The sequence below is a fragment of the Mustelus asterias genome, chromosome 4, assembly GCF_964213995.1.
Source record: "Mustelus asterias chromosome 4, sMusAst1.hap1.1, whole genome shotgun sequence".
Classification (NCBI taxonomy): Eukaryota; Metazoa; Chordata; class Chondrichthyes; order Carcharhiniformes; family Triakidae; genus Mustelus; species Mustelus asterias.
Window position 1 is genome coordinate 20,883,895 of NC_135804.1, and position 26,947 is coordinate 20,910,841.

At 44.4% G+C, this 26,947-nt stretch overlaps 1 protein-coding gene across 1 annotated transcript in view; it reads right to left on the minus strand.

Annotated features, from left to right (window-relative positions):
• The window catches only part of LOC144492987 (polycystin-1-like protein 2), a 139,521-nt gene that overhangs the window by 44,029 nt on the left and 68,545 nt on the right, over window positions 1–26,947 (minus strand). The window contains exons 20-26 of the mRNA XM_078211742.1: window positions 20,025–20,148; window positions 18,109–18,240; window positions 14,911–15,139; window positions 12,269–12,462; window positions 10,194–10,424; window positions 6,811–6,912; window positions 1,670–1,848 (exon numbers count right to left, since the gene is read on the minus strand). Of these exons, the coding sequence (XP_078067868.1) occupies window positions 1,670–1,848; window positions 6,811–6,912; window positions 10,194–10,424; window positions 12,269–12,462; window positions 14,911–15,139; window positions 18,109–18,240; window positions 20,025–20,148 (1,191 nt within the window). The remainder of the gene's footprint in view (window positions 1–1,669; window positions 1,849–6,810; window positions 6,913–10,193; window positions 10,425–12,268; window positions 12,463–14,910; window positions 15,140–18,108; window positions 18,241–20,024; window positions 20,149–26,947) is intronic.

Here is a 26,947-nt window from a genome sequence, read left to right on the forward strand (position 1 = left end):
GCTGCACATTCAAGGCAAGACAAATCAGACAGTCAAAGCCTCATTCCAACGATGGGTTTAATTCCTGTATTCTACCTAAGAAGCCTTTTTAAGAAAATTTGGAAAAATTCAAAGTCCATGCTATGCTCGAGTTTGGAGTGCCTGATGTATCGGGTTTCCAAAAAAAGGACTTTTCTGGAGTTATCTAATTTTATTAATTCAGCTGATCAGAAAATGTCTGTTATTAACCAAATGCATACGTCATTTAATCTTATCTCGTTATATTTATCGTTATAAATACCTCAGTCACTATCTGCTTTAGAAAACTCAGTATTTCGGTACGACATAACAGATAACTACCATTCGTAATAATAGGTCCAGCACTATCACATTTATACTGGCAACAGCGACAGAGCCAAAATTATCACCTAAAATGCACTCCAAAAACCAGTTTGGCATTTAACATAGAAAGTCACAGCACAAACAGGCCCTTCGGCCCACAAGTTGCGCCGATCACATCCCCACCTCTAGGCCTATCTATAGCCCTCAATCCCATTTACTGGGTTTGAAGATGATACGAACGTGGGTTTCCTTTTTATTCATTTCCGTTTATCATTTTGGTTAGTTCAACAATCAGCTGCTATTTTGAAGTGTTCTATTCCATTCTATGCAGTAAGTTATAACTGAATAATGCCCTCGCTATTATTTCCCCATTATTATGCCCCCTACAGACAAAAGAATATCCTGTGTGCTATCTAATTTGCCCAGAAGAGCATACCTGGCAGTGGTGAAACCATGATCATGCAGGTGACGAGGTTAGCCCATTGCGCTAGGGCTGTGCTGACGCTAGTGACGGTGGTTGCCCAGGCTAGGGTAGAGTAAGCGATCAGGGTAGCCAATGAGGTAAAACCGAGGCTTTACCTGATGCAATTTTTCAAAGCCATCATGGCCTTTTGGCTAAGATGAAGTGGTAGATCAAGCCCACAAAGGAATGTAATATCTCATCTTGTCAGCTTGGATCTGGTTTGTCCCTCAGATCGAGGCCATGAATTGGATTCAATTTGAATTTAGTTTTTTGGTTGGAATAAGTTTATTAACGTTTATTTATTAGTGTCATAAGTTGGCTTACATTAACACTGCCGTGAAGTTACTGTGAAAATCCCCTAGTCGCCATACTCTAGTGCCTGTTCGGGTACATTGAGGGAGAATTTAGTATGGCCAGTGCACCTAACCAGCATGTCTTTCAGACTGTGGGAGGAAACTGGAGCAGCCGGAGGAAACCCACACAGACACGGGGGCGGCATGGTAGCACAGTGGTTAGCACTGCTGCTTCACAGCGCCAGGGACCTGGGTTCGATTCCCAGCTTGGGTCACTGTCTGTGTGGAGCTTGCATGTTCTTCCTGTGTCTGTGTGGATTTCCTCCGGGTGATCTGGTTTCCTCCCACATTCTGAACGACGTGCTGGTTAGGCGAATTGACCCGAACAGGCGCCGGACTGTGGCGACTAGTGGAATTCCACAGTAACCTCATTGCGGTGTTAATGTAAGCCTTACTTGTGACTAATAAATAAACTTTAAGAAAGTGCAGACTCCACACAGACAGTGACCCAAGCCGGGAATCGAACCCAGATCCCTGGCGCTGTGAGGCAGCAGTGCAAACCACTGTGAAGATACACAAAAAAAAAGCATACCAGGATGGGCTTGGCCCTGAGTTGTCATGCCACAGTCGAATACTCCGGAGATCCCCAAGTGGGAATAGAGTTGTTAGGAGATATCCATCAACCCCTCCTCTCTCAAAGATAGGTTTCTCAGGGTCAGTAAGGAAATGTGGGTCGCTCTCTCCCTCTGAGCCATACAATGTAATTGTCACCTAGATAATGCAAGATATCAAAATGTAAAGAACAAAGGGAGACATAAACCTGTCACAATTTCAGACATCAGAGAGCTGATTTGTTTAAAATATAACTGATTTTACTTTATCTGTTTCAAGCAAAACCAAATTCTGTTTGAGTGATTATAGAATCTTACACACATTTTCTTTTACATTTCTATCGGGCAAAGCCCAGAGGCTTTTCTATTCTTGTGTGCTTCTTATGGTTAATCAAGTAACTAAAATGGAGTTTCTTAAAGGATCAAAGTGAGTAGAATCTCAAAGGAAATGTGTGCCTATCTTTGTACACTTGTTTACTCTAAACAAATGGCATCAATTGCCAGTATTTTGTGGTGACTGTTTAGCTTTCTTGTATAGTTTGTCTCATTAATAGCCCAGTCACATTTGAGAAAGACTATAGTTTATTGTTTTATTAATTTGGTCTCAATGGTGAGAGAAGGGCAGCATGGTGGCACAGTGGTTAGCACTGCTGCCTCACAGCGCCAGGGTCCCAGGTTCAATTCCGGCCTCGGGTCTCTGTGTGGAATTTGCACTTTCTCCCAGTGTCTGCATGCGTTTCCTCAGGGTGCTCCGGTTTCCTCCCACAGTCCAAAGATGTGCGGGTTAGGTTGATTGGCCATGCTAAATTGACCCTAGTTTCAGGGGGATTAGCAGGGTAAATGTGTGGGGTTCGGGGAATAGGGCCTGGGTGGGATTGTGGTCGGTACAGACTCGATGGGCCAAATGGCTTCCTTCTGTACTGTAGGATTCTATGATAAGGCTAGTGCATAAACCTGTGCCATCTCCTCAAACTGGTCCTGCAGCTGCAAAGCAGGGATGAGGATGACATGGAGAGTGGCTGCCAAGGTTACACATTCTACAATAGCAGGCTGAAGCCAATGCCTTAACCAATGTTTCTCAGTTCACCATCCATCGCTATATCCAGCCATGTACATCAGGAAGAATGGGTATGTGGCTTTGTCAGGATAATGGGCTTCCCTATGCTGCCGTTTTAAAAAATTCATTCGAGGGACATGGAGGTCGCTGGCTGGCCAGCATTTATTGCCCATCCCTAATTACCCACCATTTCAGAGGGCAGTTGAGAATCAAGCACATTGCTGTGGCTCTGGAGTCACATGTAATAAGAAGTCTCACAACACCAGGTTAAAGTCCAACAGGTTTATTTGACAGCACTAGCTTTCGGAGCCCCAAGCCCCTTCTTCAGGTGAGTGAGGACTCGTGTTCACAAACAGGTAATCAAGTCTTAAAGATACAGACAATGTGAGTGGAGAGAAGGTTAAGCACAGGTTAAAGAGATGTGTATTGTCTCCAGCCAAGACAGTTAGTGAGATTTTGCAAGCCCAGGCAAGTCGTGGGGGTTACAGATAGTGTGACATGAACCCAAGATCCCGGTTGAGGCCGTCCTCATGTGTGCGGAACTTGGCTATCAGTCTCTGCTCAGCGACTCTGCGTTGTCGTGTGTCGTGAAGGCCGCCTTGGAGAACACTTACTCGAAGATCAGAGGCCGAATGCCCGTGACTGCTGAAGTGTTCCCCGATTGGAAGGGAATGCATTCCAACCATTATCTTGTAAATTGAGTTTGTGTATTTATATGCCCTGTTTGTGAACACGAGTCCTCACTCACCTGACGAAGGGGCTTGGGGCTCCGAAAGCTAGTGCTGCCAAATAAACCTGTTGGACTTTAACCTGGTTTTGTGAGACTTCTTACTGTGCTTACCCCAGTCCAACACCGGCATCTCCACATCATGGTCACATGTAGGCCAGACTAGGTAAGGACGGCAGATTTCCTTCCCTAAAGGACATCTGTGAACCAGATGGGGTTTTCTGACAATTGACAATGGTCAACAATAGATTCTGAATTCCAGATATTTTTTACTGAATTCAAATTCCACCATCTGCCGTGATGGGATTTGAACCTGGATCCCCAGAACATTAGCTCAGTTTCTGGATTAACAGTCTAGTGATAACACCATTCAGCCATCACCTCCCCATTGCCTACATGTGCATACACACATACACATGCACAGGTACAAGTACGTGCAAACACCTGAAGCAATACATACTAAAGTGGAAGAGGCCTTCCAGTACAGTTAAAGGAAAGTAAAGTTTATTTATTAGTCACAAGTAAGGCTTACATTAACACTGCAATGAAGTCACTATGAAATTCCCCTAGTCACCACAGTCCGGCGCCTGTTCGGTTAAATGCACCTAACCAGCCCGTATTTCAGAATGTGGGAGGAAGCTGGAGCACCTGGAGGAAATCCACGCAGACACGGGGAGAACATGCAAACTCCACACAGACAGTGACCCCCCCAAGCCAGGAATCGAACCCGGGTCCCTGGTGCTGTGAAGCAGCAGTGCTAACCACTGTGCTACTGTGCCGCCCAACAGTACAGTACTCGCTGGTGTGTGTCGTCCAAATCATAGGTCTGCTCTCTGCTCCTTAACAATGTCATCATGAAGGCAAAACCCTTGTCACCAGCCAAACGACTGATTCATGATCCCATTACATAGCGCTGGTGAGGAATGCTTCCTGCCTGTTCAGTTGTGTGGGTTTAAGAGAAGTCGGGAAGGTAGTCTTACCATTAGCTCATTGTTAGACACTAACTGATGCCAAGACCTGCCTACTCTGTATATTTTCAACACAGGCTCCTGATGCCTGTGCTTTGGACCTTCCCAAGATGGTCACTGGTGTACACCCCACCATAAGTTTACATACACATTTTGGACTTAAATGGCATACATGCCACCATGGAGTTAAAGTTTGTGGCATTTTCTTCAAGAACTGAGTGGTTGTTTATTCAAGAGAGCTTGAATCAGCATTTCCATTTTAATCTTGAGGGAATCCTAAGCTTTGATTATACTTCCTTTGCATTTTTAAGATGGTAGATGTAAATCAACATGAAAGGTATATGTCCTCATCTAACTCCCAAAGCACAAATAGAAAGAGGTGTTAAATTCTCTCCAGGAAGCCATCTTGCACCACTCGGGTTTTCCATTAACTAAAGTGTGATTTCAATTTAGTCCAAATTATGAAGTGCTGATGTAGTTCTTTGGATCTTCTGAGCGCATCATAAATTTACTATTCAATCCCTTTTCGGTGCTTTCCATACTCACACCACGGATAAAAACCCACAGGGTAATCCAAACTCAGTACAACCCCACTTTGCAGCATACAAAGCAGAATACAAATCACAACTTGCAAGTTGGATCCCATGGGATAAAGGGGGAGGTGGCTAGATGGGTGGAGAACTGGCTTGGTCATAGAAGACAGAGGGTGGTAGTGGAAGGGTCTTTTTCCGGCTGGAGGCCTGTGACTAGTGGTGTACCGCAGGGCTCTGTATTGGGACCTCTGCTGTTTGTGATTTATATAAATGATCTGGAAGAAGGAGTAACTGGGGTGATCAGTAAGTTTGCGGACGACACAAAACTGGCAGGACTTGCAGATAGTGAGGAACATTGTCAGAGGCTACAGAAGGATATAGATAGGCTGGAAATTTGGGCAAGGAAATGGCAGATGGAGTTCAATCCTGATAAATGCGAAGTGATGCATTTTGGTGGGAATAATGTAGGGAGGAGCTACACGATAAATGGAAGAACCATAAAGGGTGTAGAGACGCAGAGGGACCTGGGTGTGCAAGTCCACAGATCTTTGAAGGTGACGTCACAGGTGGAGAAGGTGGTGAAGAAGGCATATGGCATGCTTGCCTTTATAGGACGGGGCATAGAGTATAAAAGTTGGGGTCTGATGTTGCAGATGTATAGAACGTTGGTTCGGCCGCATTTGGAATACTGCGTCCAGTTCTGGTCACCACACTACCAGAAGGACGTGGAGGCTTTGGAGAGAGTACAGAGGAGGTTTACCAGGATGTTGCCTGGTATGGAGGGGCTTGGTTATGAGGAGAGATTGGGGAAACTGGGGTTGTTCTCCTTGGAAAGACGGAGGATGAGGGGAGACTTAATAGAGGTGTATAAGATTATGAAAGGCATAGATAGGGTGAACGGTGGGAAGCTTTTCCCCGGGTCGGTGGTGACGTTCACGAGGGGTCATAGGTTCAAGGTGAAGGGGGGGAGGTTTAACACAGATATCAGAAGGACATATTTCACACAGAGGGTCGTGGGGGCCTGGAATGTGTTGCCGGGCAAGGTGGTGGAGGCGGACACACTGGGAATGTTTAAGACTTATCTAGACAGCTATATGAACGGAGTGGGAATGGAGGGATACAAAAGAGTGGTCTAGTTTGGACCAGGGAGCGGCGCGGGCTAATTGTTCCTGGTTTCTCGTTTCAAGGCTTCATTCTATGATCATCTTGCTGGTGCCAGTACAGAGTGAGACTGCGGATAGTTGGGAACCTGTCTCGGGGGCAGGGAATTCATATGGTGTTCGTGGAAGTGGAAATGACTAGGGTTGGGAAGCATTTTCCGATCAGGGCCATTGTGATCTCCTGGACTCGTTTCGATCGCCTCAGGGGGTCGGAGAGGAATTTCCCAGATTTTTTTTTCCCCATATTGGCCCTGGGGTTTTTCACTCTGGGTTTTCGCCTCTCCCTGGAGATCACATGGTCTGGAATGGGGGGGTGGGGGTAAGTTAATAGGTTGTAATGAACAAAGCATCGTAGCTGTGAGGGACAGCTCGGTGGATAGGATATTGGTATGTAGATAGGCTGGAAAATTGGGCGGGGATCCTGGATTCAGGATTCAATCCTGGACCGGGGAGCGGCGCGGGCTTGGGGGGCCGAAGGGCCTGTTCCTGTGCTGTATTGTTCTTTGTTCTTTGTTCTTTGTTCTTGCAGTCTAACATGCCATTCTGGTTTCACAATTTACAGCGAATGCCGCCAACTCCATAACCGCAGCCCTACTGCCAACTCCATAACCACAGCCCTACATCCCAAATTAAAATCTGCAGTGAAAAATTACACATAACTTGTAATGGGCACAAACCTTAGATGTGGTGGCTGCTCCTCTGCGATGTCCTGTAAAAACTGTCACCAGGTAGCGGTACTGGGCGAATGGGTCATTATCAGCAAGTAGCGTTATCTTCACCTTTTAGTTTCAAGTTGAGAAGGACGAGAATTAGATAAAGAGGTCAGTGCTGCAGATATGGTTCACTTTCAAGTATTAATAAAGTCAAAAGCAGATTGAAAGTGTTATCATTTCAACAATAATGATGTATTTGCTCACGCTTGTCCAATCTTCCGAGATTTCCATTTTTTCCTCACTCAATGGGTCAAAGAGCAGATTTCAGTAAGATGAATGAATTTCAAAATAAGTTGAATATGAAGAAAAGAAACAATTTGCTCAGCAAATTTAAAGCAATTTTGGCAATCGATTGATAGTTGTAAAAAAAAGAGTAATGAATAAAAATGCCCATGAGAGTGTAAGAGGGCGCGCATGTATGTGACTGGCTCACTCCTCATCTCACAGTGTTTACTCACTCACCCTCACCCACTGTGAGAGCGGGTAAACAGTTGTATTTTAAAATTAAGCTGTCTTGTCCCAGTAGCTCTTTTTTGGTACCACACTGCTTATTTTCTGCTTTGGATAGTTTACTAATTCCAAAAGACAACCACATTTCAGAGGAACACCAAATCACGGGGCCGATCCTCCCAAAAGTGCTGAATTGGTGGGAAAACTGTTCTAGATCACGACTGTTTTGTCAGTTCAGCTTCTCACTCGAATCTCCCCACTCTGTGCACTGCAGAGGCCACAATCGTGAATCTCATTAAAAACCCAGAGGGACGGGGCCTATTCGCGCCGGAGTTTGACAGCTCTGGAACTCTGCGCATGCGCAGTCGTCCCAAACTGTCACTCCCCCCGTTTGCTGGCCAGCCCGATCACTGGCCAGCCTGGGACACCTGCAGTGCTGCCCCTCCAGTCCCCCACGGCCTGATTGCGGCCCCCACAACAATTCCCAGGCCAGCCCCGACCCACCCTCCCCCCCCCCCCCCCCCCGTCCCGGATCTCTCCGATGTCCTGCCCACACCTCCTCAGCAATGGCGATCCCTCCACCCCCCCTCACCCTGTCAGACACACCCCCCCTCGCTGAGATAATTGCAAGATAATGTTTGAAATGTGAGTCTTAACAGGTAATCAAGTCTTTACAGGTACAGACAGTGTGAGTGGAGAGAGGGATAATCACAGGTTAAAGAGATGGGAGAATCGCGCCCCACATTTCAGAATCACACACGCCTTACAAAATACAAATAATTACAACTGCAAATTATACCTCAGGCTGTCATCGTGACAATTACACCTGGTTCTCAAACACTCTCCCAGATCAGAATGCACCATCCTTAACTCTCTCCTGTCCCAATGTCGCTGTGAACTCTCCTCTCTCTGACAGCCTTTCACCTCTGTACTGTAATCAGTGGAGCCGAGGCGGGTCTTGGAACCCCATGTGGCCTCTTTTCTAGAACACCTGCCATATCTTGTGCCACTTAACAGGCGAGCTCTGGGCTTTCTCCTGGGATCAAGGATCCCAGGGCAGAAGCTCCACTCAACAGAGAGGTGCAAGCCAATCTGAGACTGGCAGCTCCTCTATACTCAACTCGACATGGAGGCAGCGACTGCTGCGAATGCTACACAAACTTCCAATCTTCAGGTCTCCGATCAGCCTCCGACCTTCGGGTAAGTGTTCTCCAAGGCAGCCTTCAAGACACATGACAATGCAGAATTGCCGAGCAGAAACTGATAGCCAAGTTCCGCACACATGAGGACGACTTCAACCGGGGTTCATGTCACACTCCATGTAACCCCCACCATTTGGCCTGGGCTTGCAAAATCCAACTAACTGTCCTGGCTTGAGGCAATTCACATCTCTTTAACCTGTGATTATCCCTCTCTCCACTCACACTGTCTGTACCTGTAAAGACTTGATTACCTGTTAAGACTCACATTCCAAACATTATCTTGCAATTGTGTCTTTGTCTATATATGCTGTGTTTGTGAACCTACCTCTCCACTCACCTGATGAAGGAGCAGTGCTCCGAAAGCTTGTGATTCCAAATAAACCTGTTGGACTTTAACCTGGTGTTGTGAGACCACTTACTCTGCTCACTCCAGTCCAACGCCGGCATCTTCACATCATACACAAACCATGGACACAGGGGGGACACAGGGCACAGCTAAGTGATGGCAGGAGGTGCCACCAGGTGGCGGCTGTGTGGAAGTGGGTGTGAGGTTCAGCAGTAAGGACAGGGGGATGACTTTCAGAGGGGCCCCCTTCCTGATGCCAGGTCCTTAGATCAGACACTGAGTCCCTTTGAATGAGGGAAGCCTCCCCACCACTGGGATATACCAGTCACGGTGGGATGAGGCCCTTAAGTGGCCATTAATTGGAGGCAGAGTGGGAAGGTCATCAACCAGCCTTCTCACCCTGAACTTAGTCAGCGTGGAGAAACAAAGTTGGCAGGGTCCCCGTCTGTTACCCTCCCGCCTGATTAAATTCCCCCTCACCACCAATCTCACCATGGGGGAGGGTACAGGATTCTACCCACTGGCTGGTATTTTTTGGAGGCAATGGGGATCTCACCTGTTGGTTGGTAGGAGCTCCGCATTACCTCTTTTACAGAAGATCTGCTAAACTAAGTGCCATTCAGGCCAATCAGAAGCTGGGAGTGTGCTTGCTCGGTAGCGCCACCGGGGGGGGGGGGGGGGGGGGGGTGATTTCTGCACCTGGTACTGCACCCTCCCAAGGCCTGTGGATGACTCACCTTCAGGTGAGTGATGTTGGGAGGAGGTTTGGCAGCAAGGGTAGGTATGTGGCTCAGTGCCCATCCCACCCCCAACCCTCCCACATCCATCCCACCCCAACCACCTTCGCAATGCTGGATCCCTTGATTAGGCTCTGAATGAGGCTCCGTCCCCCCCACTCCCCCACCCCTCTGATAGCCAGTAGTGTTTGCTTGTCCTGATCCCCACATGGTAAGTCCTCTCTACCTGCTGTTGGATTAATACCAGTGGTGGCAGGATGAGGTCCTGAACTGGACATTAATTTCCCACTCAAAGGCCTTAATTGGTGGCAGGATGAGAAGACTATCCACGGGCCTACCTGCCAGGGACTTAATCAAGATGGAGGCAGGAGAGTGGTGTGGTCCTCACTCTCCCGCCTAATTAAATCCTCCCCCACCAACAAACCCGCCATGGAAGAGGGACATTAAAATTCGCCTGCTGTGTGTAAAATAGATGAGCTGTTTAAAATGTGAATATCTTGTTTTCCTTCCATTTAAATGGGGAAACATCCAATGAGAGGAATTGAGTGAGAGACAGAGATGAGAGAGAGATTGGAAATAAAGATTTGGAAAGTATGTGCGTGAACAACTCACCTTGGTCATATCTTGCTTATCTTTTCTTCTTGCCCACACGGCAGCAAGAATATAGAGCCCGAAAATGCAGGCGACAGTCGTAACAACCACGGGGTTATCCACAAATGTGGCAAAGAGTTCGGCCGTCCTGCTGACATCTACTGCATTGGGCATGACAAAGAAGGAGCTGCTGAAAAAGGTGAGGTGGTTGCACAGACACTGAGTCCTGCTGCTGGTTGTTAAAGGGCCCACCTGAAATACACAACAGAGAAGTGTAGCAGCGTGCACTCATAAGACATGCATTCTCCTCCTGAGATATGGGCAGAAAGTCCCTTTAAAACTATCCTGGAAGGAAGTGAATGTGTGGATTGAGAGCATGGTGGCACAGTGGTTAGCATTGCTGCCTCAGTGCGCCAGCGACCTGGGTTCAATTCCGGCCTCAAGTGACTGTCTGTTTGTGTGGAGTTTGCACGTTCTCCCCATGTCTGCATGGGTTTTCCCCAGTTGCTCCGGTTTCCTCCCACAGTCCAAACATATGCGGCTTAGGTTGATTGGCCATGCTAAATTGTTAGAGGGTGGGATTTTCCAGCCACATTCGCCCCAAGACCGGAAAATCCCGCCCGAGGTCAATGGACCTTTACATGGCCCTGTCCCGCTGCTACGATTCCTGTGGCGGGTGGGAAGGGAAAATTCTGCCCTTAGTGTCAGGGGGATTAGCAGGGTAAATATGTGGGGCTATGGAGTAGGGTGGGATTGTTGTTGGTGCAGGCTCGATGGGTCGAATGGCCTCCTTCTGCAATGTAGGGATTCTATGATTCTATAAGTTAAAAAGAAAGCTCCAACAGGTGATTGTTCAAATTTGATATCTAATTATTTTGTTACTGATCTACACTAACCCTGTTCTTGCTGCATTCTTGGAAACCGGGTTATGGCTAATCTGAAGGGGTAATTATTATATATTAATAATGCTCAAATCATCCAAATTAAAGAGGATATAACATCCAGATCATTATTTGTTGACACGAGGGACTATAGCCGATAGAGATATCAAAACCAATGCTGGAATCTTTGAAGAAAAGGTAGTGTGGTAGGAAGATAGATTTTGGGAGGCAAGGATCTCAATCAAATCAGACAAATGGAATTCAAATACAGATTAACCATGACCTCACTGATTGGCAGAAAAGAGCAATTAAACAAGAGCAATAAATGCTTGCCTAGCCTGCAATGTTCACATCCCATGAATGAATGAATATAAAACAAGACTTGAGGGGCTAAATTTCTTGTCTATCCAAAAGCATTGTGTTCTTTTAACCCCATTGCTAGTGATGTGCTGGTATTAAGATGCAGATCTAAAAATCCTCGTTCTTTCCTCCCCTAACCTTTATGTATTCCTATTCCATGTGGTAAATAGAATCATTAAATTAATATCGCAGTAACTATTATTACAGTAAGGTCCTTACAAAATTACAGACAAAAGAACTTTGGTACCATAAGCTTGTTTAGCAGCATCATCTACATTTACAGAAAAGGCTGGAAAATCTCAGCAGGTCTGACAGCATCTGTGGAGAGAGAATAGAGCCAACGGTTCGAGTCAGGGTGTCCCTTCTTCCCAGAGTGACGAAGGGTCATCCTGACTCAAAACATTGGCTCTATTCTCTCTCCACAGACGCTGTCAGACCTGATGAGATTTCCCAGCTCTTTCTGTTTTTGTTTCAGATTCCAGCATCCACAGTATTTTGCCTTTATCATCTACATTTATCTATGCAAGGCCTCAACATTGCAGAGAAGCTGTCCTTGTTCCAACAGTGTATCCAGTCAATCATAAAGCTGTGGTTGACTTACTTAAGTCTTTGGGCTAAAGTATCTGATTTGGCTGAAAACATTTGATTCAACAATGAAATTTTTAACAGTCATTGATTTGGAATGGTGGCACATAAAATCACAATGATGCTAATGCTGTAGCATGTCAGCAGATCCTGAGTGAGCTGTTGTATTGAATGAATGATATTTAATAACTTGTACGGGTGCTGTCTTATAGAATGTAACTTGGGCAACATATCACTGGGACTGCTACAATATGAAGTAAGGGCACTTACACGACATCCAGATGAACTCCAGTTGCTGTTAACTTCATCCCAGTATACACACTGGGATATAAAGGAAGTGAAGGCCACAGTAATGTTAGTCGGTAATGAAGAGTTTAGATCTGGGGCAGGTTTCACGGATAAATAATACGTCCCTACTCCATACAGCAGCTCAGCAGGAGAAATAAGCCAGGTATATTTTGCAGCTTGTTGGAAAAGATGGAGAAAAATATGAACACGGTTAAAAAAAACCAGTGCAATTTGTGTCAACTGAAACATGCTCACATCTGAATAAAATTTCTGTTCATAGAATTCCTACAGTGCAGAAGGAGGCCATTTGGCCCATCAAGTCTGCACCAACCACAATCCCACCCAAGCCCTATCCCCATAACCCTATGTATTTATCCTAGCTAGTCCCCCTGACACTAAGAGGCAATTTACAATGGCCAATCCACCTAACCCACACATCTTTGGACTGTGGGAGCAAACCGGAGCATGTGGAGGAAACCCAAGCAGACACGGGGAGAATGTGCAAACTCCACACAGACAGTGACACAAGCCAGGAATTGAACCAGGGTCTCTGGTGCTGTTAGGCAGCAGTGCTAACCACTGTGTCACCGTGCTGTGAATAAACATATTTAAGTTTGAACAGAGTTCAGCTTTGCACAATGTACAGGTGCTAGTATTTGTAAAAGAACGCAGGAAGTAAAATTAAACAAATAAAATGGAGCTATGAGTGTGTTAATCATAACTTCCCAAAAGATACATAATGGAATCACTAGGGTTGTGGATACTTCAGAATTAAACTCAACCCAGTTTCAACTGAACTCGTTAGGGGGGCCACAGTGGCACTGCATTTGCTGAAAAAAAAACATATTGCCATTGATTTTGAGAAACCCCATAAAGAACAGGTCACCTACATTCCATATATCACTCCAGAATTTAGGCAGGAGAGATGGTGGCACAGTGGTTAGCACCACTGCCTTAGGGAGCCGGGTTCAATTCCGGCCTCGGGGTCACTGTCTGTGTGGAGTTTGCACATTCTCCCCTGTCTGCATGGGTTTCCTCTGGGTGCTCTGATTTTCTCTCATACTCCAAAGATGTGCGGGTTAGATTGTTTGACCATGCTAAATAGCCCCTTAGTATCAGGGGGACTAGTGGGGCAAATACATGGCATTAAGGGGATAAGACCTGGGTGGGATTGTTGTTGGTGCAGACTCGATGGGCTGAATGGCCTCCTTCTGCACTGTTGAGATTCTATGTTCAGATTAATTAAGTAAACTATAGGGCATGCAAATGATCTTTGACAGGCTGTTAGTGAGGCCTGTCAATCTACAACGCATGGTGTTGGGGAGGCAATGGCCCAGTGGTATTGTCACAAGACTATCAATCCAGAAACTCAGCAAATGTTCTGGGGACCTGGGTTCGAATCCCACCATGGCAGGTGGTGGAACTTGAACTCAATAAAAAAAAATCTGGAATTAAGAATTCACTGATGACCATGAAACCATTGTCAATTGTCGGGAAAAACCCACCTGATTCACTAATGTTCTTTAGGGAAGGAAATCTGCCATCCTTACCCGGTCTGGCCTTAATGTGACTCCAGAGCCACAGCAATGTGGTTGACTCTCAACTGCCCCCAGGCCACTAGGAATGGGCAATAAATGCTGGCCAGCCAGCGATGCCCATGTCCCACGAATGAATAAAAAAAGAATGTGTAAACTCTGACATTACTCTGAAAAAACTAACTGTTCAAAATACAATTAAAACACAGTCCTGTACTAAAGGTGTATGGCCAAAACTGCTGATTCAAGCTGACCAAATAAGTTAAACTTCTAAATTTAATCTTTTTAGCCAAGTTAAGTTACAGTTAGAAATGTCCATTTTGGCTAGATTTAACCAACACTTGCAATACTGAATCTTGATGATTTGTTTTAATCTCATAACTAGTAGAAAACACTTGGAAGGATTGAAGAATTTTTCAACCTACTGTTTGCTCATTGCTGTTTTTTCTGACTCTGATAGGTTAGAAGCATCAAATTTACTAGTCTTACATTTGTATTGCACTTTCTAATGTTCTATTCCAGATGCCAGTACTATAATAAAGGGAGGGGGTGGGTGGGGGACAAAATCAGCAGGCGTAGGGAACTGGGACTTAGAGATAGCTCATTCAGGGAGTTGGCATGAGTGGGAAGGCCTGAATGCTTTCCTCCTATGCTTTAGAACTCTTGTGTTTTTATATCAATGTGGCACTCTGTGCACACAGCTACAAAGATAACAACTGAAAGTTCTGGAAAAACTCTCTGTGGAGAGAGAAACAGAATTAATGTTTTGAATCTAATATGACTCTTCTTCAGAAAAATTCATAGAAACCCTACAGTACAGAAAGAAGCCATTCGGCCCATCGAGTCTGCACCGACCACAATCCCACCCAGGCCCTACCCCCATATCCCTACATATTTACCCACTAATCCCACTAACCGATGCATCTCAGGACACTAAGGGCAATTTTTTTTTAGCATGGCCAATCACCCTAACCGGCACATCTTTGGACATGGAACATTAAGATGGAAAGGGGTCCTTTTGCTTGTTTTCTTGTAACCTATCTTCCCTGTGGAGATTTGTTATTGCTTTACTCTTTCTCTTGCCCTTACCTCCAGTGTACTTAATGTTAGGAAGTTGTGTGGTAAGTAGAAAGCTGGTCTCATTGGGTTCAGCTTCATAGTTCAAGAATAGGAGCAGGGGAATGCTTTGCTCAGGATCCAGGTGAATCAGCAGAGTTCCGCCGTCTGAGGTTACATTCACTTGAACGGTGGTAAGATTGTTTACCAGCTTAAATTCAGTCCGATTCTCATGCATCATGTTAGGCCTGGGAAGCATTATCTGTGAAAGAAACAAACTCTTTTACAATTCAAAAGTTATGGAAATATGATCCCGTGATGTAGCAGTAAACCTTATTCTCAATTTATTTTTGAATTTTCTGGTAGAATTCGATACAGTGATGTCAAATTCTTCTTTGCTCTTTATCTTTACGTGCTTCTTCCGAGACAAACATGCTCTGCCGTTAGCTCTTGTAATAAACTTAAAAATCACTCTCTAATGAACTGTTCGACATTTGGAACCCAAATTAAATAGATATTTTTTAACAATGGTTCAAAAAACACGTTATTGAACTGACCCCACTCCAATATTACCAGAATTTCCCTGAAAGAACTATAAATAACTAAAGCTAGCTTAGAAATGGGCAGAGTGACACACCACAGTAATCTGCATTTCATTTCTCCCTCTGAGATGGCGCTGGAGCGAGGCGGCTTCTTGCAAGCTGTGCCCAGCTTACCTTCTAATTCTATCTTTTACTCTCGTTCACTCTCTCGTTTCCTTCTCTATGAACAATATGCTTTGTCTGTATAGCGTGCAAGAAACAATACTTTTCACTGTATGTTAATACATGTAACAATAATAAATCAAATCAAATATATTTTTAAAATATTATAATTTTTGCTGAGATAATTTTCAGTATTTGTTCCTGGAATGGGAACATTATTAAAAAGACTAGTATTATTGCCCATTTCTTATTATCCCTTTGAACCGCTGCAGTCAATGTGATATAGGTACGCCCACAGTGCTGTTAGGGAGCTTCAGGATTTTGACCCACTGACAGTGAAGCAATAACATAAATCAGTCGGATGTGTTGATCTATGTGGCAGAAGCTGCAAATTTGGAAGGTGCTGTCAAAGGAGCCTCGGTGAGTTGCTGCAGTGCACCTTTGTAGGCGGTACACCCTGCTGCCACTGTGTGCTAGTGGTGGTGGAGAGCTTGAATGTTTAAGTTGGGATTCCAATCAAGTAGGCTGCTTTGTCCTGGATTTTGTCAAACTTCTTGAGTGTTGTTAGAGCTGCAATCATCCAGGAAAATAGAGAGTATTCTATCACACTCCTGACTTGTGTCTCGCAGAGCATGGATTGGTTTTGCAGAGCCAGGAGGTTAACATTTATTTATTAGTATCACAAATCGGCTTACATTAACACTGCAATGAAGTTACTGTGAAAATCCCCCCGTCGCCACACTCCGGCGTCCGTTCGGGTACACTGAGAGAGAATTTAGCATGGCCAATGCACCTCACCAGCACGTCTTTCAGACTGTGGGAGGAGACCGGAGCACCCAGAGGAAACCCACATGGGCACAAGGAGAATGTGCAGACTCCGCACAGACAGTGACCCAAGCTGGGAATCGAACCCGGGTCCCTGGTGCTGTGAGGCAGCAGCGCTAACCACTGTGCCACCGTTTTTAGTTATTAATTCAAAATTCTAAGCTTCTGGTAGTCACAGTATTTATATGGCTGGTTCAGTTCAGTTTCTGGACAATGGTAATCCCTAGGATGTGGGGATTCAGTGATGGTAACTGGTTTGACAGTTCAGGGGAGATGTTTAGTATTGTCTCTTATTGGAGACAGTATTTGCCTTGTATCTATATGGTGTGAATGTTACTTGTCACTTATCAACTCATACCTGAGTTGATGTAGTTCTTTTTGCATCTGGACACGTACTACCTCAGTATCTGAGAAGTTGTGAATGGAACAGCTAGTTCTGAGCTCAAGTCTTCGGTACCACAGGTCAGGATGTTCTGGCAACCCCATGGTGGGTTTTACCTTGGTAGATGGGACGAGCCATTGGTGGCCAGTGGGATCTTCTGGTCCTGCCGAAGCCTACGGCCTTTTGCATGGCTCGCCCACCCTGCCGCCGGGAAACCTGTCATGGGGGGTTGAATTTGGCAGGACTTGAAGGTCTTGCTGGCAGGAAGGGCTGGAAAGTCCGAAAGAGGTGCTGGTTAGGTGGATTGGCCATGCTAAATTCTTCTTCAGTGAACCCGAACAGGTGCCGGAATGTGCCGACTCTGGAATTTTCACAGTAACTTCATTGCAGTGTTAATGTAAGCCTACTTGGTCAGAACATTGAATACAGGAGTTGGGACGTCTTGTTGAAATTGTACAAGACATTGGTGAGGCCATACTTGGAATACTCTGTACAGTTCTGGTCACCATATTATAGAAAGGATATTATTAAACTAGAAAGAGTGCAGAAAAGATTTACTAGGATGCTACCGGGACTTGACGGTTTGAGTTATAAGGAGAGGCTGGATAGACCGGAACTTTTTTCTCTGGAGCGTAGAAGGCTGAGGGGCGATCTTAGAGGTCTACAAAATAATAATGGGCACAGATCAGCTAGACAGTCAATATCTTTTCCCAAAGGTAGGGGAATCTAAAACTAGAGGGCATAGGTTTAGGGTGAGAGGGGAGAGACACAAAAGTGTCCAGAGGGGGCAATTTTTTCACACAGAGGGTGGTGAGTGTCTGGAACAAGCTGCCAGAGGTAATGGTAGAGGCGGGTACAATTTTGTCTTTTAAAAAGCATTTCGACATTTACACGGGTAAGATGGGTATAGACGGATATGGGCCAAATGCGGGCAATTGGGATTAGCTTAGGGGTTTATAAAAAAAGGGCGGCATGGACAAGTTGGGCCAAAGGGCCTGTTTCCATGCTGTAAACATCTATGACTCTATGACTCTACTTGTGACACTAATAAGTAAACTTGCCTGCCCACAGCTTTTGTTTACAATTTTCAGAAATACTATTGGTTAGAAAAGCCTCAATTGTACATTAGTCTGGAAATTCTTATTGGTCTTGCTATTGAATTATTAAAACTGGAAGTGGGCAGATTGGAGGTGAGTTAGAGATTTGACTTTTTTCCCTACCTGCCTTTCCCCAGTTGGCCTCAGTGTCAAAATCCCCCCTCAAATATCAAGATTCTTTCCGTTGATGATGGAAAGAAAGGGACATAGCTCACAGATTTACCTCAATTTCCTCTGTCAGATTCCAGACAGAATGAATAGTACCATTTACTGACGTCAGTGTCAGACCACTCACAGCTCCTGAGACTTCATTCTTGCTCGCCCATGTGAAAGGGTTCACCGAAAAGCTCACCACCTGAACAAAGATAAAGCTTTGCTATTTGCTGAATTTCAATTCAGATCAAAGATACTGGGTTGTGATTTCTCAGTGAAAAAAACAGAATAATTGCAAAACGCCATCCCCAAAACAACAGTACAAATCCTGGAATTCCATGCAGTAAGATTGGAAGGGGTGACCTTTCACCTCAGGCAGTGACAAAAAGCCTGTGGTTGTGAATCAGCTGCTTGCTTTACACTCCGGCCAATTTTCTTCTCCATCGACTTTGACTTGGTTCAACCAACATTAATGGACTAAATAAAGCAGAATTAACTAAGATAATTCAGTGCATTTTTAATACGTTTATTGCAATGTTAAAACTAGAGTTTCTTCCGCAACAGGTCTGAGAAATGTCAAACTGATCCTAATTGCAGCTGTAAATTGGTCACAAACCTGCTCATTATTTAGAGGGGAAGGCAGTACTTCTCTTCAAATTATTTCCTTAGATTTCAGTTCTTGTTCTGGATGGGAAGGAATTAATGCCTGATAATTCCTGGGGCCGCATGTGACATTAGCATGGTGAAGTAAAACTCCCACCTACTCATACTTGAGGCTGAAGACCCTTCTAATATTGAATAGAGTCCAGAGACCCAAGTAATTCTCTGGCTCCTCCAGCAACGCAGCCTCGCCTGGAGGTTTCCTAGCAGTTTGGGATGCCTTCAATGGGAAATCCCATTGACAGTGGCGCGACCGAGAATCCTGCCACCAGCAAAGCGTACACTGCCTCCCACCACCAAGAAATATGCGCTGGGAGGCCAGAGAATCCCACCCCATGTCCCCGCTCTCCAGCTAAGTAAGTCCACCTGCTGTTTTAGGCTCTTATCTTTCCAGCTGTTAAGCACTTAAGTCAACATGCTCCCAACTTTTTAAGTATAATAGCCTTCAAACTGCTTTAACTGCATTTATCTCTTTTTTTACAGATAAACTTTAATCTCCTCAGAATTAAAATTTACCTTGAATATATTCACATGACCAATGAACTAGATAGTGGCAACAATCTAGTTGGGGTGGCACAGTGGCACAGTGGTTAGCACTGCTGCTTCACAGCTCCAGGGACCTGGGTTCGATTCCTGGCTTGGGTCACTGTCGGTGTGGAGTTTGCACGTTCTCCCCTGTCTGCGTGGATTTCCTCCGGGTGCTCCGGTTTCCTCCCACAGTCCAAAGATGTGCGGATTAGGTTGATTGGCCAAGCTAAATCGCCCATTAGTGTCCCGGGATGCGTAAGTTAGAGGGATTAACAGGGTAAATATATGGGGTTCGGGCCTGGGTGGAATTGTTGTCGGTGCAGAGTCGATGGGCCGAATGGGCACTTCCTGCAAGATGGGGTTTCTATGATTCTATCATAATCTACCCACTCGTAATTCCATTGGGGTGGTCTTTTGGGCAAACCAGATGACCTGCAGTTTCATATGGGAGCCAACTTACAATATGCAAATTGGAAGTTCTACACAAGCTTTAGGATCCTGACGCACTATTCACATTCACCACTGATACTGGATGTTAAGCAGCCTACTCCGCATCATGAAAGGTCCACTGCAGGCCACTAACAAACCAGGTGAGTTTCTAGGGTTTTTTTTAACAGATTTATGAAAGACCAGGAAAGTTGTTCAAAATTACCCTTCAACTAGTGAACTCCCATGTGTTCATCCAGTGCAGTTGTTCAACCAATTTTAGATTAAATTGAAATTTCAGCCTTTCCATTCAAATAGGCACATAAGAATAACATAGTGGATACAGCTTCATTTATGGTGCATTATACCCACCCGCACATCAACTGTGTCCATGTCATCTTTAACATTCAGAGACTGGAAAGCTGGAAGCGTGAAACTTGTCATAGCGGAATCAGACAGAACGATGGAATTTTCTTCTGCGCTATCTGCTGCCATCCTTCAAACACAATCAACAGCAATTCACTTTATGTCAAGCTTTAATTGATAAAAGTTCCCTGCATGATCAACGCAAAAAAAAGACATTCATAATATCAATCAATTAAACATGAATAATTTCTAGATTTTGAATAATAATGTTTACCTTGGTGTTCTCCCATAATCTGCATCAGGTTTGATTTGATTTGATTTATTATTCAGATATATTGGGATGCAGTGAAAAGTATTGTTTCTTGCGCGCTAAACAGACAAAACATACCATTCATAGAGTACATGAAAAGAAAGAAAGGAGAGGGTGCAGAATATAGTGTTGCAGTCATAGCTAGGGTGTAGAGAAAGATCAGCTTAATATATTTGTTTTGATTTATTATTGTCACATGTATTAACATACAGTGAAAAGTATTGTTCATTGCGCGCTATACAGACAAAGCATACCATTCATGGAGAAAGAAAGGAGAGACTGCAGACTGTAGTGTAACAGTTATGGCTAGGGTGTAGAGAAAGATCAACTTAATGCAGGGTAGGTCATTCAAAAGTCTGATGGCAGCAGGGAAGAAGCTATAAGTCAAAAATCTTCTGCCTCAGAGTGCTAACAACTGAGCCATAACTGACAGCACAAGAGTGGGTAGAAAATAAATGCTCCCAGCCAGGCAATTGGCCAAATGGGGTTGGGAAGAAAGTAGATCCATGGGCTCCATCTGATTTGATTTATTATTGTCACATGTATTGGGATGCAGTAAAAAGTATTTTTTCTTGCGTGCTATACAGACAAGCATACTGTTCATAGAGTACATAGGAGAGAAGGAAAGGAGAGGGTGCCGAATATAATGTTAGAGTCATGGAAAGATCAATTTAATATAAGATAGGTCCATTCAAAAGTCTGATGGCTGCAGGGAAGAAGCTGTTCTCAGACTTTTGTATCTTTTTCCCGATGGAAGAAGGTGGAAGAGAGTATGTTCGGAGTGCATGGGGTCCTTAATTATGCTGGCTGCTTTTCCGAGGCAGTGGGAAGTGTAGACAGAGTCAATGGATGGGAGTCTGGTTTGTGTGATGGATTGGGCTACATTCACGACCTCTTGTAGTTCCTTGTGGTCTAGGTCCTTTCAAAAGTCTGATGGTAGCAATGAAGAAGCTGTTCTTGAGTCAGTTAAAACCTGATCTCAGACTTTTGTATCTTTTTCCCGACAGAAGAAGGTGGAAGAGAGTATGTAACAAAAACAGAAAAATGCTGGAAAATCTCAGCGGTCTGACAGCATCTGAGAAGAGAGAGTAGAGCCAACGTTTCGAGTCTAGATGACCCTTTGTCAGAGCTGTCAGAACTGCTGAGATTTTCCAGCATAATTCTGTTTTTGTTTCAGATTCAAACATCTGCAAAATTTTGCATTTATCTTTATGTCAGGGGTATGTCCATGTGTAAATTTGATCACAGTTTGTGATCTTTTCTGGACTGATCGTACGCTGGACTGCCAAAGTTCCATTAATATTAGCTACACCTTCGTGGAAATTCTTTGAAGTAGAATTCGGTCTTAGATTGTAGTGAGAATCATGCAACTTATAAACACCTGGTATACTTCCTGCCTGATATTCAGTTCCATTGACATCAATCGAACTGGCTATCAAGTGGTGGGTGTAACAGGTAGCTGATGTTATTTTTCCCATTTCCAGGTACTACCCAGATGAATTCCTACCCTGTTATACTAATAATTTACGCATTAAATCCAATTTGTTAAAGTTTTTAGATGATGTGTTAACCCTCCGCTAATACTTCTGCACCAGATTTAAACAGAATTCTCTTTTTTCATTTTAAATTTTATAAGGGTTGTATTGTGCTTTCATCTGGTTTCATATCTCACTGGCTGCAATTCATACGAAGGTATAAATTTGGATTCCTTTCAAGGTCTAATTTCTAGCTTGTAACAAATTTTAACTAAGTTTGTAAAATGGGAAAAAATCCAAATGTTATATATGATGATTTGGGGCGGCACGGTGGCACAGTGGGGTGGTACTGCTGCCTCACAGCGCCAGGGACCCGGGTTCGATTCCTGGCTTGGGTCACCGTCTGTATGGAGTTTGCACGTTCTCCCTGTGTCTGCATGGGTTTCCTCCGGGTGCTCCGGTTTCCTCCCACAGTCTGAAAGGTGTGCTGGTTAGGTGCATTGACCTGAACAGGTGCCGGAGTGTGGCGACTAGGGGAATTTCACAGTAACTTCATTGCAATGTTAAAGTAAAGCCTTACTTGTGACTAATAATAAAACACGTAAAACTTTAAACTTGGAAAATATCATGGAAATTTTACCTACAAACCAAAATAGTAAGGTAGAATTTTTGCTTTGGGTGCAAATCAGGAAAGTGCATCCAAAATATATTTAAACTTATGCTGCTTCGGGCAACAGTTCAAGTTTCTGACAAAATTAACTTAATTCTTCAAAAATGTAAAATCTTCCATAGACAACTGCAATTGGGCAGTGTAATAGAAAGTAATTGTTACTTTAAGTATTCCCTGATGTATTTAAAGGGTGATCACTGGTGCAATGTATCAACACCGCTAAAATTGGGTTTATCAGCAACAGAAAGTGTCTTTAATAAGTGCCTAGTCCTCCACCTCTGAATATCTAATTTAAAATAATTGAAGATGACTAAAAAAGAAACCAATGTCGTTGAGGCCAAAATGTTTAAGATTTAAAGAAGAAATTACATAAAAGGATCAAGGGATATGGGGGGAAGGGGGGATCAGGATATTGTCTTCGATGATCAGCCATGATCATATTGAATGGTGGAGCAGGCTCGAAGGGCCGAATGGCCCACTCCTACTTCTATTTTCTATGTTTCTATGTTCCTATACAGAACCATTTGCTTGTTTCATTAGTGTATATCAGCCAGATTCTGAGCAAATTAGGTATTTTTGATCTGAAAACCCTTTTGAAATGTGCATACTCGGGCCCGTGTGCGGAAGAAATAAATACAATTCGAAGGGCCTTCGTGAATTAGTGTAGCTGGCACCATCTTGCAATCTCAGCCAGGGCCTGGCCAGCTTAGTGGGCAGGGCTAGATCTGGCAAATTGAATCTTAAACCAATGTAAAAGAGTACATCTAACACCAAGGCTGGAATCTTACAACCATTCACGCCGGCGATGCAGTGAATGGTGATTTGGCTGGGCACCAAATTCTCCGACCTCGCTGCAGCAGGGGTGTGGTGTGCGTGACTGGTAAGATCGTGCCCCAAGTGTTGGTGACCTTGAAGATAATGGGCAGCACGATAGCACAGTGGTTAGCGCTGCTGCTTCACAGTGCCAGGAACCTGGGTTCGATTCCCAGCTTGGGTCACTGTCTGTGTGGATTGCCTCCGGGTGCTCTGGTTTCCTCTCACATTCTGAAAGACGCGCTGGTTGGGTGCATTGACCCGAACAGGTGCCGGAGTGTGGCGACTAGGGGATTTTCATAGTAACTTCATTGCAGTGTAAATGTAAACCTTACTTTTGACTAATAAGTAAATAAACTTAAAACTCAATAAACTCACTGATTTTTTAAATACCCCGATTGTGCTGTTTTGGTCAATTCTGCCAGGTTTGCATGGATGTTACTGGGATGAATGAGCACAATGTGGTTTAACTACAATGCTACTGCTCGTGTGAAATTGTTTTATTTTGCACCAATGCCATAACTTTCGAGAAAATCCAAAGTCAGTCCAGAATGAATCTGGGTGAAGCTCCCTGACTGAGGAGATGCCTTGCATCTTTCCAATGGTATTTCTGGGTGGAGTGAAGCTCGAAGCATTTATTGATAGAAAATTTTGAATTTTATGCATTATAAATTATGCATTTTCATTAACCATACTGCACTATTTTTTGCCTCACAGTTAATACCTCTCTGATGTAAAAATGAGAGGAGAAATTGTGACTTTTGGGTTTTTCTGTATGGAGAAAGCTGACTGGCATATTTCCAAATAATGTACTAGTTATCCTCCTTCCCGAAGGCATTGACCCATTCCTCCAGAGAGACACTGAGCTCCAGCAACCACACCCACTATTCACCGAGACACATTCCCCTTGAAGTTCACTCGCCGCTCAGTCTTCCGAATTCTTAAAAGAAATGCTCTCCATCTAACTCCCTTCCCTCAGTTCATAAAATTTCACCATAATGAATTCTTATTGCCAATCCTGGGACTGGAATACATGGACCCCTGCTGGGCATGTTTTCAGCAGCGGTGGGGGATGGGGTGGGGGGCTGCTTGTAAAACATGAGGAGCGGCAAGGTCACCACCTTCTCACCCACCTCTGAGCTGTCCCCCATAATATGTTAGGTGGGGGGATGACGAAAACAGCAGCTTGCCCGCCATTTTGAAAAAAACTTACTAAGGATCAATCGAGCATGTTTTCAAGCCAAAGGGCCCTAAAAGTACACTGCCCACACCATAAAGTAGCTGGCGTGAGCAGGTGCAAGGGAGTGCATCGGCCTATTTTTTTTAAGAATCTTGTAAAGGCAGCAATGGAGAAGGAGCACAGCTTTCAGAGGGTGCCCTTTGAACATCAGTGGCATCCACCCAGGATATTACCCACTTTGTTTCTCCTCACCTGATCTCCAAAATACACATTCCCACTCCTTCGTCCATTTCCTCTGCCCAAACTCTCCCGGGCCCCAAAACCTCCGACTTACCTGAGGCCGGACACCATGGCTGCTAGCATTATGGAGCTGCTTGCAGCCCCAGCATCATCCATTGCTCAGATCTGACATTGTTGGGACTGCTAGAGCTGCCACCACTGGCCAGAGAACCACTGAAGGGGCAGAAGTCCTACTCTCAGCCTTCTAAGCCCATTATGTATTGATTGCCGGGTGACTCTTGCGATTGGGGCGAGTGGGTGGATGGATGGGTGGTGAGCAATTTGCCCTGAGTGACATCCAGCTCTTTGTTTCAGTCCTGATCTGATACAGTTTCACTCTGGCATCAGATTTACTTGGGAGAAATTGTTGATCTCTAATGCCATCAAGGGGCATGCTTGTGTCAGTGTTGATCAGTGACAGTCGAAAGATTGTAGGTTCAAGCCCCACTACAGGAATTATATACCTATTGAGAATTCAAAGTTTTAATAGAGGCAGATGCCTTCTTATTAAAGAGATATTAAACCAAGATATTGGGGTTGTCACGATGATGTAGAAAAACGCACCAAGTTATGCACTGAAATATTGAACTTTAAATGAGATCTGTGGATTTTAAATAATGGACATAAGCCAAAGATGGGTGAGAATATAAATTCAGTCACTGACTGAATCGCTGGTGGTTTATATTAAGAGAGAGGCAAACAAGTGATACCCTGCTCCCAGACAAAGATACATCATAGTATGGATGCTGTCCAGAAATAATTGTCATTTCCTATGGAGACAATGGGAGATGTGTATCATCTCAGCAGGAATGCTATCCTCTGAGCAATTTCCCAGACAAATTTGGGACTTTTGCCTTCCAGGAATATGCAATGATAGGGATAAAAGTTAACTGCAAATTTTGGTCAGGGTTGACAGGTCCTGGGTGTGTAAGTGTGTAATACTGGAGAAAAGACAGAAGACCAACGCCTGCAAAGATTTGTATGTGCTCTCATTCTGATTGTTGAAACAAACCAAGGCAGCCAGACCACAGCTGAAAAGGGAAACAAGGAAGCTTCTCAAACAAACTGCAGAAAACCAGAATCTCAAAACCAACAATTCATTTGCTGAAGTCAACACTATTTGAATCACGAATCTCAACGTTTTATCAGCTAGTCCTCACAGACAATCCAAGGACTGTTTCACATACTTCTATTTACTTGCTTTGGGCTCAATCCTCACTTCTAATCTGTATGGGTGTATATGCATGCGTTTTACCATTTTGTTGTATTTAATAATTAATAAACGCACTCTTTCTTTAACTCAAGAAAGCCTGGCTAAGTTGGCTTCTTTCAAACCATAAATATTGGGATTGGGAAACATTATCTGTAAAGGAAGGGATCCTCTTTTTTTCTACATTCATCTTGTTGCGGCCAATCGACGGGGTTGACTGAAGAAGGGGAGCCAGTTTACCCCTCCTCACCTAGGGATCATGACAATTTGGGGGTATCCCAGCTGCAAGTTAATAAATGGGTTAAAAAATTTGGGGAACGTCATCTGGGGACCAGTCATAACATTCCTTTTGTCCTTTGTATTTGTTCCTGAAATGCCCTGCACAAAGTATCTTGTCTGACTGTGTGTTGCCAACCTTCCTAAAGGGAGCAACAGTTTCAGAGAATCAGATATTTCTAGCCCGAGCACTGCCTCCAGCAGCCAGGAAGCTTAGTGATTTAATTTTACAGTTGAGTACACCCCATGACCAACCGATATCTTTGTGAGGAATTATAAATAATGACTAATTGGAAGCCTGGCGTTGGGAGTCAAAAGGAGAGTAAATTGCATTATTTTTAAACAGAATCAATTCCCAGCTCCCACAAAACTGGTTATTGGTTGCTGCTCAGATCCTAGAGATCTGGGTGGGGTGGGATGTGGAGGAGGGGGTGGGTAGTCTGAAATTGAGGGTCTCTGAAATCAGCAGTGGGAGAGCTTTGAGGCATGTGGGATGAATACAGGGAGAGCGGGAAGTGAGAATCCAGGGAATGGGGGCTTACTGGGATGGACAGAGGCTGAGGAATAGGGTAACCATGGAGGCTTGAGCCCCAGAATTGGGAGCAGCAGCAAGAGCAGTAAGGTAGTGAGTGAGAGAGGAGCAGAGTGAAACCTATGACATTACTGTATGTAAGTAATGAAAGAACGTTTCTGCTGATGGTTGAATATGGAACAAA